General features: G+C 34.1%; 1 protein-coding gene and 1 pseudogene across 11 annotated transcripts in view; one reads left to right on the top strand and one right to left on the bottom strand.

Annotated features, from left to right (window-relative positions):
• Positions 1–18,851, bottom strand: part of Pip5k59b (Phosphatidylinositol 4-phosphate 5-kinase 59B) — a 34,409-nt gene extending 15,558 nt beyond the window's left edge. For 4 of the 11 annotated variants that reach the window (XM_083082204.1, XM_083082199.1, XM_083082205.1 and 1 more), the window contains exons 1-14: positions 18,245–18,851; positions 14,231–14,265; positions 12,628–12,756; positions 11,945–12,193; positions 11,709–11,861; positions 11,449–11,613; positions 11,143–11,358; positions 10,835–11,058; positions 10,616–10,748; positions 10,373–10,460; positions 7,184–7,246; positions 5,135–5,212; positions 3,506–3,559; positions 1,481–1,864 (exon numbers count right to left, since the gene is read on the bottom strand). In XM_083082204.1, the coding sequence (XP_082938330.1) occupies positions 1,481–1,864; positions 3,506–3,559; positions 5,135–5,212; positions 7,184–7,246; positions 10,373–10,460; positions 10,616–10,748; positions 10,835–11,058; positions 11,143–11,358; positions 11,449–11,613; positions 11,709–11,861; positions 11,945–12,193; positions 12,628–12,756; positions 14,231–14,265; positions 18,245–18,365 (2,092 nt within the window). In that variant the 5' untranslated portion in view covers positions 18,366–18,851. Of the gene's footprint in view, positions 1–1,480; positions 1,865–3,505; positions 3,560–5,134; positions 5,213–7,183; positions 7,247–10,372; positions 10,461–10,615; positions 10,749–10,834; positions 11,059–11,142; positions 11,359–11,448; positions 11,614–11,708; positions 11,862–11,944; positions 12,194–12,627; positions 12,769–14,230; positions 14,266–18,244 lie in introns of all 11 variants that reach the window. The other 7 variants (XM_083082206.1, XM_083082200.1, XM_083082201.1 and 4 more) reach the window with 7 other exon arrangements.
• LOC145961742 (uncharacterized) lies at positions 18,251–21,650 on the top strand (annotated as a pseudogene).
• The last annotated feature ends 833 nt before the right edge of the window (positions 21,651–22,483 follow it).

Raw genomic sequence — 22,483 nt, 5'->3', positions numbered from 1 at the left:
TTTTGCCTAATAATGTTGACTCCTCCTTCGTTTAAGTTGTACAAGCATAGCTCTTCTTGCTCAGGGTTTCTTGTTTCGCCTCTCGCTTTGATTTTCTCGAAACTTTTTACCTTCTCAGAAACGAAAGACTTCAAGACGTTGCTATTTCTAATGTCGAGACTGGAAGATATAAGTGTTTCGCTCTTAGTTATGTTGAGCAATTTATCTCGATTCATATCTTTCAGATTATTTTTTTTAATATCAAATTCAAATTCTGAAGAGTCTTCGTATTTTCTTAATCTCTCATTAGTTTGTCGATCAAAGTTACTAATTCGTTCGCGGACTATCTTCTTTTCATCTTCATCTTGAATACGATTGCCTTTCGGGAAGATTCCTTTAAATCCACTTCTCTTATTCCCCTGTTGGTCGTTTATAATTTTAGAGATATTCTTGTCACCAAAATAATTGCTATTTTTAGTAGAAGAATTCTTCATCTCAAAAGATTTATCGCATTTGATTGCTGATTGTCTCCTTTCGCTTTTAATATTTTTGGTATCATTTTTTTCCTGAATCCGGTAGTTATCGTTTTTCTTCGCCTGAAAATCGATTTTTGAAAAGAATCTTTTATCTTCTTTTTTTTCTTTTGTTTTTTCAACTTCGTCAAAACTTCCATTAAAAGTTGCAGAGATTTGTCGCTTCGGTTTCGGTGCGAGTCGTTTCTTTCTTTTAGCTTTCTCTCGGATCTTTTGCAGCAATATGCTATCCTTTTCAGCGAATCTTGAAATTTTTTGCTTAACCGATTCTTCAACAAACTTATTCTTCGCATAAAATGATGCATCTGTAGCTTTCACATCTTCCATTGACTTACGACGATACGACATCGTCGTGATAGTCGTGATAGACGCCTCGAGGTCCTTCTGCTTCCTCTTCATCCTCTCGTAGTATGTCTCGGAGTGCTTCTTGTCTTTTCGCGACATCTTGTAATCCATCAGGTCGTCTCGAGAACTTGGATAGAGAAAGTACGTAAATTTCGCTAGATGATCCATCTTGATGCTATCTCTCCTCTCTTTATCTTTCCTGGGAACTTTACAATTTCCAGCTCCGCCGAATTCCTTCCAGCGATCGGATCGGTAAATTCCTCTATCTGGTCTGAAAGGATACGGACTGGTCTTGATGAAGTAAGCATCCTCGACTTTCTCCACGCTGACGAATTCCTCATTCAAGCCCTGGATACACCAATCCATCGGCCGATCATCGCTTCCGGTCTCTCGGTCGAAACTGTCGTGGTGCGTGACGCGATACGTGTCGAGTGTCGATGTACGGGCATGCAACGCGTTCGAGATCGCGATAGTTTTAGTAGAAGTAGCAGCGGTGATAGTAGAGGTCACAGTCTTAGCGGTGGTAGCGGAAGAAGTAGAGGGAAGATCGGGTGGGAGCGGGCGGTGCAGGTCGCACGAACTGTCATGCAAGCGGTATCTCGTGATTATGGCTGCTTCATCACCTCGGCTGGAAGTCACCGATGACGTCGTCGAGGCGGTGGCACCGGCCGTCCGGTGCTCCTCGGAGGACCTGCCGGTCCTCGAGGGGCCCGTACCCCGCGGCGGCACCGGCGGCGGGACCTTGCCGGACGGCACCAGGTTCGGATTCGGCGGACTCGCCGCGCTCCTACCCTTCAGCACGGCCGGGTAACTCGTGACCTTGGCCGTGGGGGCGGCCCCGGGCGGATGCTCGTGCGGATGCGGGCCCTGACCGGCGGCTAAGGTCAACGGTGGCGGACTCAACGGCCCGGCGGCGGGATTAACCGGGGTCGAGGTGGCGATCGGTACCGAGCCGCTCGTGACCGCCGCGTTCGTCGCGCTGATCGCAGAGTCGGGCAGGCTAACTGCTACTCGGGGTCGTTCGAGGTCGTTCGTGGCCGTCCGGGGGAGTTCAACGGTCGAGGGAGTCGCGATGTGCAGCGTCGTGATGGCGCGGGATGGGAATAGAGAGAGAGGTAGGCAAACAGAGAAAAACAGAGAAGCCGGATGAGAGAAATCGAATGATCTGGAGAACCGTGCAACGTTCATTCTTTCCTGACCGAGTTCTTTACGAGAATTATCGGAATGCTTTTTTATAAATATACATACTACAATTTATTGTAATATATAGATATATAGGGTGTCCCATTTTAAATAATATGCTCAAATATCTCCGAAACGGTGCGTTAAATAAAAAAATTTTTCAAACAAAAGTTGTATGGCTTGCAGGGGGCCATCAGATGGTGGCAATGATTTGACCTTGGAGAGTCATTTGAAGGTCACGTGAAGGTCACTGTCAATTTCTTAAATGGAATCTCCTATTTTTTATTGCATATTCTTGTAGTTTATTTCGAGAGCTTTTCAAAGCACTATAATAAAGTATTTTTTCATTGAGTACTTTTCGAGTTATGAGGCTTGAAATAATTTCTTAATTTTACATAAACCATAAAATATCTAGTAAAATATTCATTTTTCGATTATCTTACCTTAATACTTTTATGTACAAAATAATGAGAGGAATCAATTGGTCTAAAGAAAAAACATAGTTGTTTTTAAGAAAAAATATGTAATTTGCAATTAACAATTACATTTTTTTTTTAAAACAACTATGTTTTTTCTTTACACCAATTGATTCCTCTCATTATTTTGTACATAAAAGTATTAAGGTAAGATAATCGAAAAATGAATATTTTACTAGATATTTTATGGTTTATGTAAAATTAAGAAATTATTTCAAGCCTCATAACTCAAAAAGTATTCAATGAAAAAATACTTTATTATAGTGCTTTGAAAAGCTCTCGAGATAAGCTACAAGAATATGCAATAAAAAATACGAGATTCCGTTTAAGAAATTGACGGTGACCTTCACGTGACTTTCAAATGATTCTCCAAGGTCAAATCATTGCCACCATCTGATGGCCCCCTGCAAGCCATACAACTTTTGTTTGAAACATTTTTTTATTTAATGCACCGTTTCGGAGATATTTGAGCGTATTATTTAAAATGGGACACCCTGTATGTATGTTCATAATTAAATAGCGAAGAGTATGCATGTGACTAGTGCAATACATGAAGTATATTTTTGCTATAATTATTATGTATAATAATGTAAACCGTTATTCTATAATTTTCTTGCAATTGACGTTGCACAGTTCATTCGATAAATTATTTACTTGCGATTTTAACAAGCGATAAATGATACATGATTGACAAATTTGATATCATAATACGAAACTCTCTTTCTGATCAAGAAACAATCATTTAATTATTTAATTGATTAAGACTTTAAATAGTTCAGATTCATTATAATACAACAAAAAACTTATACGACTCTTTAAGATTAAAAATTTATCATATCCTGTTTTTACTCTCTGAGTAAAAAACGCGCCTATTGTAAGCGTCTATTCCGAAAAATAATAGGGTACATTTTCGCGATATAATTTTGAGAAATATAATAGTTTCGCGTTCATGAAAATGAACAACTATACATTAAGGTAAATGAGACTCACCGGCTTTCGTAGGTGACGTAGCATGCATTGCCGAACCTCCAGTTGCCGCCACCGCTAAACCACCATATAACACCATGTACCATTACCGTACTTGTCACGTGTGTCCGACTCTTAATTGGACAGAGAAACTCACCACGGATTTCGAGGGTGTCCAAACGCGAAAGCCATTCAATGCCAAAAGCGCGTTTCAAGCACGAGATCTCGTCTTCAATGTCACGAAATCTCTTTACCGTAGGGTTCGAAATCGTTATAATATCAAAGAGAGTATTATTGATGCTGCGGATGAGCAAAAATTAATATTTTTCCAGCATAAATATAGGAATTATTTTCGCGCATCTGTAGCATCAAAATCATGATTATATCATCGATAATAATAATTCAAACCCTGTTTTATTATAAAATTCGGCGTTCGCTGCGTTCTCTCAAGCGTTTTCCATTCGCAGCGTGGGCGAAGCACGATAAAAGCGTACCCTGTCGAAATCTCGCGGTCGCAGTTTCTCTGTCGTCTCGTTGACCAAAGGAGTCCCGAGGCAGAACCAGGATTCGAGCAAAGGACGTTTGTGTAACAGGGAGAAATTAAACATTTGACTGACATTCACGATATAAAGCTGCTTAGGACGATTGCATTAACGAAGGAATTAATTAACAAGGACACGAGGATAGATAAAGTACGAGGTATGTAAGTGCAAAATCTCGTGAATTAGTGAAATTATTTTGCTAGGTGAAATATAATTTTTTTACCAGGTGAAATATTCAATTTTAATAAAATATAAAATTGTGATTGTATATATATATTGCTTCTGTACAATATATAAAATTCTGCATTTAATATTTACACTAATTTTACCATCGTTCATTGTAATTTGAGTGTTGAAATGTACATATATCTTATTGATGGTAAAATTATTTAAATTTTTAACCTCGACTATTAATATAGAAAAATGTGAGGTTGAAAATATTTTTATTACAACGTGCATCTTTATGCTACGGATTAAAATCTACTATAAATAATTAGAGAATTAGAAATAAGATACATACGTTTTGTATTCGAATAACGGGACATCCGTAGAAAGACAACTTAACGAGAGAACGAGGGATGTGTGTGAGGGAGTAAATAGGATTAGACGGGACTTCACCTAGAATTCTCGTCGTCTTCGCATATCGGTACTGTCGTGAATGCTTTAGAAGCGGGTAACGTGGAAATGTCGCAACTAAGTTTATTGCACTGATCGCTGTGCCTGCCTACAGTGAAATTCAGCGCAAAGCCAATAATAGAATTGTGAAGAAATATTTTTTTTACCGAAGGCCTTCGGTACGATTTTCGGAATTCAGATTTTTAAATTTTAAATTGCGCTGCTAATGTATTTTGCGCCGTATTCTTGATGAATCAGACATATTTAAAATTTAATTAATCTTCTTATCGCGTGATTCATATTGTTCTAGGCGTTCTGGAGTCATTGAATATTGTAGGAGAACATTTAGAGACACGAAAATAACGCATTCGCGATCCGTTATGAATGTCGTTCCGAAAACCGAAATCTCTCTTTCGCGTGATATCATAAACAAGCGTAAAGAACTTTGGAATAACAGAGTATTGGAAAATGATTTGAATTGAAACGTCTAACTCACCGGTCGAATCGAAATCACCCTCCAGCGGCCTCAGTGGTCTGCTTATGCTTTTCCTCTTCGACGGGGAATGCTTCAAGGCTGTAACATAAAATATGCGATGCCATAATTTTTTGCAAAACTGCAGATAAACTCAACATCAAGTTATTTTTGAAAACTGCTTTAAAATTTGCACGTGTTAAGTATACCTATTAAAAGAGCACAAACGTATTATGCTACAAAAGCTGACATCAGTACCGTAGCAAGGATCAAAGGATATATTAGCCTCGTTTCATTGTTTCAATTTACCTAATTATTAGTAAATCATTCTACTAATTATTCTATTTTAACATGATAATTGTGTATATTATATACTTTTTTTAACTTTTTCACTAGAAAATAATTTACTATTTATATAAGTCCCCTAAAAATAATTAGAATAATATATAAAAAATCTCTTTTAAATATACATATCTTAAATCAGCTTTAATAACATTATAGCCAATTCTATCTAATCATTAAATCTAATTAAAGAAATCAATTTGCATCGCGATAGCCTTTTTCATCTATCATATTCCTAAATAATATATCTAAATTTTCTTTCTAAATAAAACATAAGTCTCGCTACAGCACTACTTGCCATAATTATATATAAATATTCTTTCTTCGGGCTACAATTACTATTCTACTGTTAACGAACGCTAACCATCATATATGTATGAATGCTCTTATATTTTAATTATACTAATCGCAAATATATAGAATGTTTAACATATATTGTACGTATAGATAGATATGTGAAGATATAATCAAGCACACCTATGAGCCCCGCTTTCGAACGCGAGAGCTATTTTTACAATTGTCACCTATACTACATCTTAATCCACATGCCTAAGTTAATCACATAAAAAAGTATGTACGTACATGAGAGAATTGTGCTGGAGTTTGTAGAAATATATTTTATATGCATATATGTAATAAAAAAATATTTTGTTATATAAACGTTTATCTATCATCCGTGCCGTGAAATATAGGGTATGCCTAGGCTAAACTAATTGCTGCATGATATCGAATGTGACAGGGAAGTTTCGGAATTGTAGATGAGTTGTAGATAAATATATAGAGAGAAACTCAGTGAAAATATCCTAAATAGATGTGTGAACACATAAATCTTTTAATTTCTTTGCAAGATACTATATGAAAATGTGTAGAAGGCATAGTGAAGAGAGAGTTCATTCCGTGATAGTGAATATCATCGCTTGGATATTAAAAAGAATGATTTAGATAAAAGATTTTCTTGCTGTGTGTTGCAAAAAGTAGAAAACAATAAAGTGATAGAGAAGAGTGAAATAATTCAAGTACACGTATTAGACGTACAATTCTCACAGGCATCGGTTGAAGCGACAAAAATAGAAACAAGAAAGAGACACACTTACACATACACACATAAATAGAAAGATTTTTTCGCATAATTCTATTGCTGAAATTCATTAAAAAAATCGTTTTTTATTTAATAAAAATATTCAAGAAATCGCACAAACATATTAGTAAACCAAACATAGCAAACATAGAATTATGCTCAAAGCTTTATTGTATAAAAGATATATTCAAATAGTCTGAATTGTGTAATATATAAGTAAACATTTTAGATGTGTAGATATCAATTTTTCTAAATATAATCTACTCGTTTCAATCTTATAATTAAGCAAATAAAAAAATATATCTAATACATATATTTAATAGCTTCTTTGAGTTGTGCATGCAAAGAACTATCACACACGCATTATTTTCACGCAAATTATTTTAAAAATTATTTTAAAAAGTTCAATTAAAGTCCAATAAAAGTCCAAATATTTAATTCTTTCAAAAAATTTAGACATTTTATATTTTAATTTTATCCAGCGAATGCACGAAATGAATTAAGAGATAAATTGTTTCTAGAATCACAGAGCAAAATAAGAAAAAAAAAAACGATCATTCAGAAGAAGATGCATACAGGCAGAAGGATTATATGAAAACAAACGTACATTTGTACAAAAATGGACAGACGGACGCACACATAGACAGAGTTACCTATATAGCTGGTGACGAGGTTACGGAATTTGCGGTGATTCCCCTTAATCTCAGGCAGGTCCACTTTTGGTATTCGATTTTCGAGTTTCGATCAGTAGCAGGTCAGATCAGGTCATTGGGGGTTGACACGAAAAGAAGTGCACGGGACACAGAAACATCAACATTTAGCTAACTCGTATATATGTATGATTATATATACCGGATTATTGAATAAATGATAAAATTATTAAGGACTGCCGAGAATAGATAGAAACATTAAAGAAAGTCAGGGTACAAGTAGTTTCCAAATGTATCAAGTTGATGTGGAAAGCGATTTTTTTTTTTAAGCTTTTTCCTTCTTTTCCTGTAAGAACAGGGAATGTAGCTTTTGTCACAAATTATTATCTGCAGATTTTTAATTGGATTCTACTCAAAGATTTATGCGACACAAGTTGATGCTGCAATAACGTTGCATTTAACATGATAAATTATAAGAGAATCAAAAAAAAGAATCACATAACTCTTCCTAGAGCGTTTTTGGGCTGTCAATTGTAATCTGTTTCTATTCGCATGAGATAAAATATAAGTGATAGGTGATTAACGAAACGCAAACGTACGTAACACAAACAACAAACACATCGCACGATACAATATTAAGACAATATACAAAGTGTAACGCGCTGATGATGCAAAAAACTTAATATGAATAACGACTACGAGGGAATGTATGTCATAGTAAGTGGAATAATGTCAATAATGAGATGATAGTACATAGGACGAGAGTAGTAGTATTAGTAATAATAGCAACAATAATAATAATAATGATAATGAGTATTAGTAGTAATAGTAGAGTATAGTAGTATAGTAGCAGTAGTAGTACGGTAACAGGTTATAAGTTGTGTACGGGTGGGCTTATAAATGAAATGAAGTTGTAAATAGCGAAAATGTTTATTGCAAAATATATAAATATGTACAATGGTGCCCACACGTTCAGTCGATAGCTGAATATTTTCGCTATAATTAAAATAAAAAAAAAAATCATCTACTTCTACCGTTTATTCTCGCTCTCACACTCTCGCACTCTCTTTCTCGAATTAATTGTACACCCACGCGGTCCTAATATTTGCTATTATTGCAAAAATATATACGCGTTCAACATTATTATATTTCGCAGAGATTCTTCTATAAATATATAGATCGCACAAAATCAATCAGCGTCTCTCCTATCTCTCTATCTCTAAAAAAGTTCTAAATAGAGTCTTTATAGAGAGAACTATATATGTTTGACATCTTTCTTTTGATTTTATTGAACGTTGATTGATTAAACAATTAATTTGATAATTGTTTATTTTTTAAATTGTTCACTAAGCTAATTTGAATTGCGCGAACGTATTTCGTGCGTTCTATTATACTACTTTTTTACTAATGCTCTAATGAACGAAAAGATCAATGATTGCTTTGGCGTATTGATGAAACAGTTTCTTGTCATTAAGATTTATTTTTGTATATTAAAGAGGGAATCTTCACAAGTTTTTGGCACATGATTATTATTAATAAAAAAAGATAAAAAATTAGATTGCGATTATTCGTATCATTAACAAGTGCGCACATAATATATTATGGACTATGTTATGGACTAGATTAAGAAACAATTGACAAAAAAGGGATTTTTAAATGCCAGCTTTTGCTTATGCACACTTAATAAAAATCTTCTTAAGATCAATCTTTTCAAACATGGTTCGCAGTCTAATATATAAGTAAGTAAAAAATATACCAATGGAAGTCACAAAATCGATTAACAATATCGATATATATTATATATATAAGTATATATGTAAAAAATACTCAGCTATACTTGTGGACACCAGTGATTGATAATTTTTTTGTTTCCTTTTAATAAATATACCGAAAATAAAATTGTGCGTCGAAGGAAAATATGAAATGCACAATGAGGTAAAACTTGCAAAAAAATCAATGTTATCAATAAAAGGAAAAAAATTATATGTGTAACAAAATATACATACGTGTGTATTGTGTTAGCAATTAGTTACACCAAAACAAAACCCAAAAATGATCAATTGACATTCGTTAAACCCAAAATATATCTTATTCACAGCATGATTCTAAACGAATGCAGGTATCCGAAAAATTCTCTTCTGGATCGGATTGTGTATGCCACTGACAAATTGCATTCGTTGAATAGATAAAGCGTGTAGTCTCTTATTTTATAATAATTCTGATTTGCACGATATTTTTCATTAATCTACGCAAGGCACTGGGCAGATCAATAAAATTTAAATATAACCATGATATTGATGCAAAAACGCGTTTAGATAATTTTCGGATATCCGCACAGTATTTGTCGCATTCTCTGCAGTCACTCAAATATTTTATAACGCTGTTATAATCATTAAAATATTTCTCTGGACGGCTAAATCTGTGATAAAATCTGTACAGCCAAAATGGAGTCGTTGACAGCTGCGCTTTTAACATTCTTAAAATATATAAATAATCAGATAAAGAGTTTATTAAAACCAGAATCGCTTGTGTTATCCCTGATAATAATTACGACTATAATATTCGTGGAAGTCTAATATTTTGTTAGATTTTCTTCCGCTATTTCGACAATAACGCGAGTTCGTTACGCGCTAAAAGAATTGTATAACTACATAAATGAATTAAATGGACGAATTTTTTAATGAATTGTAACGAGAGGAAAAATAAATGCGTATCTAGCTTACGGCTTACTGCTCTATGAAAATTGAAATATGCTCTCTTCTTAAGTAACAATATAAGTACCTTACTATTTATATAATGATAACATACTACGTATATATTCTAAGTACCAGTTTTGAGCTTCACTTATAATAAACTATCCTTGTTCTACTCCCGTTTTTCTTGCATTAAATATTTAAAATATGTCTCAAAAGCGTCAATAAGGTACAATTTGATAGCATTGCAATACGTTTGAACAATACTGATACCATTAATTTTGCCTTCTTTCAATAAGCAAAATCGCTTATCAATTATACAACTTGTGTGTGTATATAATATATAATATAACGCGACAAGTTAACATGATCGATTAAAAGATAATGGCTACCGGTAAATAGGTAATTAAGCGTAAATTTGCTCACATATTAGTGAGTTTTGCTGAGTGTAATCTTGTAGTCAAACTTGTTAGGACAGGTTGATTCGGATGGTACTTACGTGATGGTATTTTCTTAAATACTGTCTTGGCCATGAAATCCTGAAAGCGTTGCGCGTAAAATCCTGGTCGATGAACCGACACAGTATCCTGAGAAAGCAAGAACATTCTTTCTATATCAATATCAGTAAGATGTTGGACAAATAAAAGAAAGCTGAATTGTGAGAGAAAACTAGATTATAAGGGAGAAATTTATATTAATACACACACATATATGCACGCATGTACGCACATGTATAACTTACCCCATCATGTATCATCGATTTCCACGTATGTTCTAATTTCTTTTTCAATCTGTAGCTTTGCAAAATATCGATAACACCAAGGAATAATAAAAGACGTTCACCACGCGCGTTTCTGGCAGGAATGCCGCCTGAGCTATTGGGAACATAAACAAAATTTATTAGTCTCATAAAATAACATATCTCGATATATCCATAAAATTGTATAAATATGATATTTACGGTACATCATCTTCTTCATCTATCGGTTCGCTCTCAGCTTGAATACTTTCCATTGCCGTACTATGAGCAACTAATCTCTGACGATTTATACTACGCGATCGATTTAAAGCGATAGCGCCTATTCTATCCTCTCTATCTTTTTCCCTCTCACTTTGAATAAATCCATCTGTTTCACCCATTTCCCCAACTTCTTCATCGGCGCTTGCCGACAATCTTTGCTCTTGCTATAATATAAATATAATATATATAGATAAATATTTATTGCATAATATATTTATGTGATATGGAGAAACTTGTGTAATATTTACAGCTTTTTCCTTTGCAGCCTGGTCAAGATTATGGATTCCAACAAGTAAAGAATAATCCATAATTTTGAAACTTTCCAACACACGACAATCCCGTTGAATAGTTTTTACTAACGCACTATATGTATCGGCCTCTAAAAAGATACCTTCTGGATGGTGCTCCATAAAATCTAGATCTTTATACGTCGGTGAAGACTTTGAACGTTCTGTTTTTGATGCCTACAAATTAATACATATAACTATACCATATCATATAAAGTTTTATATATAATAGAATATTCATAAATATATTCGTATAATATTACGAACCTTTCTCTTGTATGTAGATCCTTTCAAATCATATTTCTGATGCAATTTTACAAATGAAGGTAAAAGATTATTCATAGCCACTAATCTAACATTCTTACTATTACACCGATAGCAATACAATCCAAAAAACTTTGGCAATAGTGTTCTCGGATTCTGATTTAGATTCTACAAGAAGCATCATTGTGGTTATTAAAAAAGTTTTTGCGTTAAAAATAATATTATATTCTAATTTAAAAAATTCACTCTCTTTTGAAACGTACCATATAATATCCTGGAAGTAGAGTTTGTAAAAATTCCCCTTCTTTATGCTGCACAGTCTTTATGATAAATTCATCATCATCCGTTAGATAAAAGATACTCCCACTAGCGCCAGGATTTGATAACTCGCGCAATGGAGCGCTACACATTGACATCTAAATGTATATATTTTGTTGTTAGCATACAATTAACACTTCATTGTATCTTATTATAGCACAGAGAGAATGATTTGTCTCACCAAAAAATCATCCGGTTGTATGCCAAAGAGATCTCTAAAATAACGAAATGCAATGGGTGCATAATTTTTAAATTTAAATTCCGAGAAATGATGGGCCGGAGTATGATTTGATCCTTCACTAGGGAAATTCGTTGTCTCCACCGTCATAAAGTCCTGCATTAATAAATCGCGTTCTGGTTTACTTGCAAGGCCACCGACAGCATGCTGTATGCCCAACTGAATAGATCCCATAATTTGCGTCGTTTGAATCTATATAATAAAAATGGAACGTATTTAAAATTAACATGTATATATTAGAGCTATTATTATTTTTAATCCCATAAAACTATCACATTTGCAATAGTACTGGCTATAACACAGTAATGTCTCATACTATTTAATAAAGAAAGTTTGATATCTCATGTACTAAACTGTCTGATTAAATTATTAAACATGTATGTGCGATATAATAAGCACTCTTTCATCGATAGCTAGATAAGTAGCATATTTCTCCTGTTTATAAGCATGATATTTATCAATGTCAAAAAAACCGCTTACTATTCGACATAATAGCGCAAACGGAGTAATGTAAGCTTATTAATTCTTTCGTTAATGATACCCTTTAACTTCGATTACAAAGCGAAAAATCTAATCTAAAGAAATCATCTATTAAAAATATGCTATACTGGCATATTTTTACTTACCTTTTTATATGTGATTTCACCACCCACTCCAACTCTTCGATGTCCAATCTTTCTCTCTCGTTCCGATTTGTTTCTCGATACCCCCACGGGGGTCTTGCCGCCAGTGATACCATGTTGTACCACTAAACTCTGCAAAGATCACTGACAGTATATTAGCACATTCTTGCTAACACTGAACGTGTATTCAAGGAAAACTGTGATTATCGGTTATCAGTGATTTTTCATTGTTATCTCAGTGAGATTTCTACTAATACTGAACTTTGCTAATATTTAAGGAAAGTCATATGTGAATAATTATTTTAAATTTAATCTGGAATGCATCGGAAGATTTAATTAGTCACACATTCCAATTAGTTTAATCGTGTTACTCGCAATATATACGATATTTTTTTAGCGTCACAGTATATGTATAAAAAGAAAGCATCCAAAGCTATTGTTGGTAATTCATTATTCAAATAAATAAATTATTATATCAAGAAAAAAAAAGAATTTATTTAAGCTTTGCTTTTCGTTGATAAAAATGATATTATTATATTCGGTCGTATGTTTCGCAAAAATATGATCATCATAATATAACCGTGATTATTATTCTTACAAAACGATAATATGTATTGATTTCTCTTTTCTGTTGATTCTATGAGCATGTTTCGTTGACCATAGTAACAAGAACAGATGGTAAATTCGAAAACCCATCTTGCGCGCAATTTGACTCTTCGCGAATTTCGCAAGTGTGCAAGAATCGATCCTGGATGCTCGTGTATAAATTGCCGATGACGGGTAGATTTGCTCATCGCAAAAATAGAAATGATTTCGTGGGTAAACGTAAGCTATATTTGGTGCCACCAGTTGTAAAGAGAAGAATAAAGAAACAGACTATAATCCGTATTGATTTATTCTCTTCAAGAGATAATACTTTTTTAAATAATGTACTATCTCTAGATTATTGTTCGTATTTATATCCTTTATTTATGAGTTTATTTCATTTTTAGTGCTAAATTTTCAGTTTTATTTAAAATCTAATTTAATCTAATATAATGTCTGCGTTCATACAAAATGTGCTTATGGAACAGGAATCAAATGCATTGTAATATAAGCGATCACGATTTACGATAAGTACTATATATGAATGTAAGTGTAAAAGTAGAGCAAGTTAATAGGAAAGAGGAAAAATATAATAAGATGCAGCACATTATAAATCGGAGCAACTTTTTTTATTAGTGCTTTCTTTTTGAAATTGAGTAAAGTGAAAACTAGATATGAGAATACATATAAATATTATACAGTATGATACAGATCCGTACATACCACTTATAATGAATATGCAAGCAATAAGTGGTGTAAAACTAAAATCGATATAATAGCATGAAAGACATCTCTAGAAAAAAAATTCAGGCAAATTACGCTCTATTTCTTGAGTTATTAATACCAGCAATTTTTGTTTACTGCATTAATCGCTAATCATTATTTAAACGAATAACGTTTTATTATGTCAATTAAATATTGAAATAAAAAAAATGTATCCTTTAATAGAATGGAAGGGTGCATCTTTTCGAAAAATATTGTGATGGTAACAATTGTTTAGTACAGAAAGATCAATACTTACATCAAATGCTGTTGTTTTTTCCCCAATCGATTTATCTGCAAAAGAGATTTTAATTATGTCGCGTTATAGTATAATGTATGTATAACTAAAGTATGTATTCTGATAATTAACAATGCATATACTAGATAATGCGATGCAATATCAAAAAAAGAAAATTACATGAAATGCAAAGTTATTTATAGAATAATCAAATGCTGCTATTTATCTCAACAGAATCATAAATATTGAAATACGTTCAATCGTTTAATAATTTTATATATATAATATGTAATATATAATTTACATAAATATATAAGCATTATTATTAAATGACCGTTTTGCACATTAACAAAGTTAGATTTATAATATTTGTACATACACATGTGTTACGCAGTTTTTGTATAAGATCAATATATGTAATAAATTGAAAGAACTGTGATCAATGAAATCAGCAGTTTTTAAGATATCCTTCAGAAACGCGAATATTTTTATTAGATACTAAAGAGATACGCGAGACATAATGGCTTTTTTATACGATCGATTTATCAGACTGAAATTGTTTTTTTCAAAGTGGAATATGTATAAATTTTGATAATGATTAAATCATAAAAGATTTAATCATTATCAAAATTTATATGTATTGAAGGCAGAAATTCTTAATGTATATGTGTGTATGTGTGATCGATTCTATAGTCTACATATTACACATTTAGTATTATAACTAAATGTAATTAATTCTTAAAATTTGTTGGCATTCTATTTGTCTACAGTTTTACTGATAGTAGCGATATTATCTGTCTGCATTACGTATTATCTCTATGTTATATAATTTAATATCTATAAAAGGTGTCAATAATGTTTTCCAGTTTTGAGTTAGCTCGAATACACTTATGACTGTTGATTCTGAAATCTCGGCAATGTTATCGCCGAACAAAAAAATTATATTACGTTATTAACCTTGCATTTAATCTTAATGGCTAGACAACCGTCAAACTATTTGTTACAAAAATTCTTCTCGGAGCCGATATACATGATGCGCGAATATCTATAGATGCATTTGATCTAAAAATATCTAACCCGAGAATGGGAGGTATTATTCACTCCCACTATTTTGCAAACAAGTCACATGTGCACGAAGAATAAGAATACTTAATATTAATTTTTCATTATAATAAAGAATTATATACGTAACATGCTAAATTTAAAACCAAAAAAATAAACTGCAATTTCGAGTTTACGTCACGATTGATTTGTCGCAAATAAATTTATTATTTTGGGTGAATCTTGGAATAATGGATTATGAATTAAATTACCGCGAGCAGCCATCGAGACTGATGTTGGGGGAAAAAACGACACGTGTAAGGAAATGATGCGATTCGCGATATCGAGTAAAAAAAGGGTCCCTGTAGGACAGACTGTAGAATAAGGGAGCAAGGCGAGATGTCCTTACTTAGCCTTCTATTTTTAACTCTCATCTTCCATTACTTGACTCGAACGCGTGCGGCGCTCTCTGTTCGGTTGAGAGATGTTTTTCCAACAACGAAAACACGAATCGGCGCCAATGAAAGCGTCGTTATCGAAACATCATTAATGAATTTTAAAAAAATTGTGCATAATAATACGCGGATTTTATACATCTATATAAAAGAATGTCTGCATTATAAACAACCATGTTTTACACATGACTCGGAAAAAAAACGTGTGAGCTATCTTCCCTCCAGACAAGCAAAATAAATTGCATTACGTAAACATCTTTTACTCAAACCTTGAATCCTTGTATCCTTGAATCAATTAAATTCCTCATCGAGGTGTATAAATGTTCTTTCATTTATAATTTCTCAACTTAATTTAATTGAAAACTCAGAGAAAAATAAGATGTTTCGAATAATATTGTATATTATACAACACGCTCAAGAATATGAAGAAATTTAACCATATATGGTGTTTACGATTACATTTATTCGAATGGAAATATCTGAATATCCCTAAAAGTGTGAAGAAGCTAAAGTTGAGTAATACGGCGTTTTATAATTTAAACATGTGTAGGATTAATTAAAATACACACTGACGTAATTTCCTCCATCAAAATAAAGCTATCATAGTAAATACAGTCTAAGCTAATTCCTTATTCACACATATAAATATGACATACACAAATAAACGCGGAATAATAGCGCGGAAAGGTTTTCTAAACGGTAAAAAGGCTTTCTCTCGACAAGAGACGGACGCCGCTATTTTTTGAACAAAAGAAACAGTCCAGATATATAGAATGGCATTTTCTAACACGCGTTCCACTTTTCCCTAGATCAGTTATTTTCTAGATAATAGAAAAAAGTCAATTCCTGCGAGAGAGAAAGAGAGAGATGTCAACTCGCGATTCTGATAACGATGGCGTTATCTCGATATCACGATCGCGTTGGAGCCCACGCGAATTTCAGAATCAGTTTCCACGTGCTATCCCGCTCCCCCCTCTCTCCCCCCTTCTTCTTCTGATATCAGCTGTCAAATGGCACGAGTTGTCAGGTTGAAATCGTAGCAAACAAATCGCAATGCGTCGAGTCACACCATCATTACGCTCGTTGCATTATCACGTGTAGATTATACGAAGCGAAATCAACGTTCGTACGGAATTCACGATGAAAGACGAAACGCGAAGACGAAACGCTCGCTATTCGGTCGATGGCTTTGACTTGAAACTTGTCCTTGTTAATCCTCTTGCCACTCTGACTCATATTAAAATTTCATGAATGTATGGAGGTTCCATGAACTTTGACAGTGTATTCTAAAATCAGGAAATATCTTGTTTCAAAAATTTTCTCGAGAGAAATCGCTTAATAAATTTAATATTTAAATAATTATAATAATAATAAATTATTTAATTAACTTAATAAATTAAATATTTTAATAATTAAGTATTCCGTTCTCTTAAATAAAATTCCGATATAAAGCAGAATCTAAAATAAAATTGAGAAATAAGATTTCTTATACATGTTTATATATTTTTATAAAAGAGAATTGAATTTCTTTTTTTTTTCAGAAAACTAATATTTTGATGTAAAACATGTATAGACTTTCATAATTACGTAATGCAGAACAGTAAAAAAAAAAAAGAAAATATAGAATACATTTTGTTTCAGAAAGAATTCCAGAGTAAATAAAGATAATATTCCATTCTATATGTATGCTATGCAACAATATATATATATATTTGTATGTGTGTGTGTGTGTGTTAAAAACTAATTTCCATTTCAATGATAAAGCGTCGTTACGACACGGATTTCCTGGCCATGTTATTCGTTTGTGTGTCATCAGGATCTTTTAACGGTGACGCGATAACTTTAATGCAATTTAAGTCGAATTAGACAGCGTTTAAAATTTTTCTCGGAAGCCAGGGAACGAAAAAGTCGACGTTGTAATCAATAATTATCAGCTATGAAATCGCGAGCAATCCACAATCTACAAAATCGCTCATTTACGATGGATTTTCCATCTCGCGAACTCGTAAAATGCATGAAATACCCTCTCCAGGAAAATTTTACAGATTACACCGAGATAATGGGAAAACTGTCAAAGGTCGATCGATCGTTTCGCAAATCGAAGCGCGGGGAGAATTATTCCGACTTACACGCGGAATGCGCTTTAACCGGAGACCAGCGTTCCTCGCTAGACGCCGACACGGATTCCAACGTGTCTCGCGCTTTCTAGGTCGGGTGACACCCATTAGCTGTCAGATCGCGAGGCAACGGATCGGCCGCGATCTTCGATCGCTTCGATCCACGCTCGCGCGAAGATCCGATAAGACAGACGAGCATGAATATTCGATCGAACGCGAACAAATCGCTCTCGAGCGAGGAACGACGATATCCGACAGGGCGCATTCGTGTCATTCGTGATCGCGGTTATAGGTTAGGGTCACGGCGCTGGAACGAGGGTATCTCGGAGGCCCACGTAGAAGGGGGGAGGGGGGGGGGAAGGGAAGAGGGAAGAGGGACGGGGAGGGGAAGACGAGCGAGCTCGGGACGTGGGTGCACTCACAATCTTCCTCGGCGGTGGACTGATCCGGCCTGAGATGATCCACCGCGGGCTGCGACGCCGACCCGGGGAAGCTCGTCGTCTCGACCACCTCGATCACGTCCACATTGTCGCCCGAAGCCATTTTGCGTGCGCGTCGCCTCCGTCCGGTCTCGCACTGACTCACGCGTAACGGCGTCGGCGGCGATGGCGGTGGCGACGATCCCCCTGACAGTTCCTCGAAGGAGCCTCCTCGGTTGTCGCTCGGTGCCCGTCGTCCCGCGCCGCCCGCATGTTCGGACGACGCTGCTGTCGCGGGGAAACGTGCCGCGGGCGTAAGCGACTGATCGCGCGACCGATTACGCGGCGGCCCGTCGTCGTCGCGCGATCCAACGCGACATGATCGCGCGCTCGCGTCACCTGATCGCTCCGCCCGGCGTCTGGCCTCTATCGGCGCGCTCCGATGGCGTCCCCGGACGACTTTCCCGTCTCGCTGCGCGAAGGAAAACCTACCTGCCCCGTCGTGGTGCGTCGAGGCCCCCGTATACCCTCGATACTGCTCCGACGAGTCCGACCTACGCGAGAATCGAGAGAGCGCCTCCTTCCGTCCGTCGTATTATCGACCGGACGCCACGACCGCTGGCGACGCCTGGCGGCCGCGAGGGGAAGCTGGATGGCTGACGCGGTAATCACTTTTGTATTTTCGCCCGCGCGATTCCGCGATTACGCCGGAAGTGTCAATTGCGACGAGCGAATGATAGAGAAATTGAGATCGCGGGTCGTACGGAGAATTCGGCTTTTAAGAGGAATTACCGATCGAGAATGTATTCATTGGTTGTAGGTATCGCGGTGTTTATTGCGGTGTCGTAAGTCTCGAGTGTGACCCGAAGCCCGCTTCCGGTTGCGGGATACTTGGGGTCTGTTCTTTTTAGCTGCACTGCTGCACTAGTGCAATAAGTTGGAAAGAGACAAACATACTTTCTTTCACTCTAACTTGTTGCACTAGTGCAGCAGTGCAGCTAAAAAGAACAGGCCCTTGATCTTCTACGATGGCGCGAAATATGCATTAAATGTAAATATACGTTGAGATGTATGCGTCGAGTCTGTTGAGAATTAGAAAGAAAAGTGATTTATAAACACTATATTATTACACTGTTATATTATGATGTACTATGTAAACAAATATTTTGCAATTTTTCTGCAAGTTTTATAAAAATTAAGAATTATGTAGAATTATATGAAATTTTTATATATAAAGTATATATTATTTTTAATAAAAGTATTTGTATATCTTCTAAAAATAAAGCATATTTTGAGAAAAAAGATATAATTTATACATATATAGTGAGTTTGTATGTGTATGTTATATATTTTGGAATAATTGGATAATAGATAAAAGAATCTTTTCTATAATATCGATTAAAAAATAGTGAAAAAAGTTCTTTTTTTTATTGATTTAAAATAGTATTATCATTGTAATTATTGACATATTTATACACGTATTGATATTCATAATGCAATAAAAATTTCCTATCTTACGAACAAATTAAATTAATAAAAATCAATAATTTTTTACTATTCCCGACTTTTTTTATCCTCGTTATCTATTAATCAAATAATTAATTCTCCCTTTTTTTGTTGAATGAAATTTGTCATCTAACTAATCAATCTCTCTAATTATATGCTATGAATCAAACTTCATAGCAGAATGCAATTTCAAGAAATTTTAATGTTTACATTCGCTTACACAGTAAAGGAAAATATTTAGTGCTATCTCTTTGCAAAATGTATTAACTTAAAAATTAATTTTAGACAATATACAGGTCGTTTGATAAAATTAAGTAAGACATCAATCTCCTCTCTCTCTATCTCTTAGCATGATCCTTCGCGTGTAATTATATGATTAAATTTCAGTTACATCATGGTTAAATTTAAATGGTTTCTGAACAAGATATTATTGCAACGAATATTTCTTTTAAGCATTAGTGGTCTGATTGCATATGAGATTTTAACAGGCTACCTCGATTACAACAATCAGGTTATACATTTTAAAATCTTTTGAAATATATGTAATTAATCTGCGTATATGTAATATTTTCAAGTAAATGTTTAGAATATTATACATATAGTGAGTTTAAGATACATATAATAATATATACAACAATATAATGTTATTATGACACTTTCTATCAGAAATAGAGCGCTTTCGGATAAATCTTCTTTCACTCTTCATTCATGCAACACATCTTTAAAAGAAATGGAAATCACTCTGTATTTAATTATTTGAATTGCAGCAATATATTCATCGAATTAAATCCTGTTGCATTTACCAGAAAACGAAGCATGTTCAATGATCAGTCACGAGTGTTGTGTATCATTAATTCATTATGTCGGCCGCATTCATTATAGACTACATTGATCGTGCAAAACACTCCATATAAAACGATTCGCTTAATGTACACCTAGACAGAAGAGATTTATGCCGTGAAGCGTGTAATTAATTATCAAACTGTTCCACAAAACCTTCGTTCCATCGTGGAGTTTGTTCCTCATATCTCATATTTCGACGTGCAATTGATTATGCTTCAATACATTTTTTTTTATTAATTTTATTTCGTTTCTACACAATCTATACTTGACGTAATTATGTCGTCACAAATTATGTTGCAATTTATGTCTCTTACTTTTCTACTATTTTAAAACTTTTAATAATTTGTTTTTAAATTTTTTGCTAATTTGTAAACTTAATTTCTCTTTTTTTAGAAATTATAATTAATTACACTAGTCTATGTTCTTTCAAAAATGATATTCAATCAAATAACTATTTATTCTATTTATTTTAAATATTTGATTCTTTTAAGATATTAAATTATCGCTAGAAATATTTTGAAATATTTGAAAACTATGCTATATATTCGAATCAACTATTTCACTTAATTAATTATTTAACTCATTTATGTACATGCATCTCCATTATTAACGATTTCTATCGGCTTTAAACATCTTTACGCGATCTCGAAGATATAGTAAGCATTAGGTCATACGCTTCGTACGAGTTGTTCGATGTTAACCCTATTTCATTTAGTAAAAGGACGCCGATTTTTATTTCTCCTTGTTCGATAAAAGTATCATTGATCTAAAAGCAGGCCGTTTGCTACGCAACGTCGATTTCGCGGCTGAAATGCAGGAAACTTTAATTACTCCGGTGAAACGAACTTTGCGATACGCTAACCTTGTGTTTCTTTTCTCTTTCTTTCTTTCTTCGAAGGTGGTCGAATACATGCAGTCAATGCCATACCGACAAGCTCGAGAATCTAGCAGACTGAAAAGTAATCAGCGTCTCTCTTCTGATGAAGCTGAGTCATCTTCAAGGGATCAAGATGCAGCTGCACAGAAGAGCACCGCGGATGAGTAGATTTTTCATGATTCTGTAATGAAACACCTTTGAATTAGATAACATTATAAATATTAATTGACAACAAATTTATTTTATACAAGTTTTAAATTATTTTACATGTACATATTTGTATTTTAAATATTTAATATTTTAAATGTATTTAAAAAAATATATTGTGTATCTTCTCACTGTTCTGTGCACCAGAAAAATTTTAATATTACATTATTGTCTATAAATATGCAATTATCGTCATTTAGAATAAATCTAGAAGATCAAATAAATTGCATTAGGTGATGCAAATATGTCCTACTAGGACCTATATAATAGTTGAATATTATATTTGCAATACAATCCCAAAAATGTGTTTTGAAAAATATATTGTGTATCTTTACCATTCTGTGCATCAGAAAAATTTTAATATTACACTATTATCTACAAATATGCAATTATCAAATATTTAGAATAAATCAAGAAGATCAAATAGATTGCATTAGGTGATGCAACTATACTCTACTAGATATAATTGAACATTATATTTGCAATACAATCCTGAAAACAATTTCCTGACGTTTATCTATGTATCACAGTTAATCACGCCAGACACCTATATGATTGTAACTATGTCACATAATCATTTGCGCGTTTAATAATGCATGCTTGGAAATCGTGTAACATGCATCCAAGCTTTCCTCCATAAGCATATAAACAGATATCGAAAGAGGATATAGGATTTCCTGTATCGAATGCAACAAAGGAACAAAGCTATCGATGAACGGCGTTTAATTTGCGATTTATGTACGTACATATCGATAGAGATAGCATGATAGAATCTCGAGGAAAATTATGACTGAAATCAATTCTCCTAG

Source organism: Camponotus vicinus, unplaced genomic scaffold, assembly GCF_025532165.1.
Source record: "Camponotus vicinus isolate PSW18456_S1 unplaced genomic scaffold, iyCamVici1.0 SCAF_11, whole genome shotgun sequence".
Classification (NCBI taxonomy): Eukaryota; Metazoa; Arthropoda; class Insecta; order Hymenoptera; family Formicidae; genus Camponotus; species Camponotus vicinus.
This window is presented reverse-complemented; position numbering and strand designations above follow the sequence as displayed.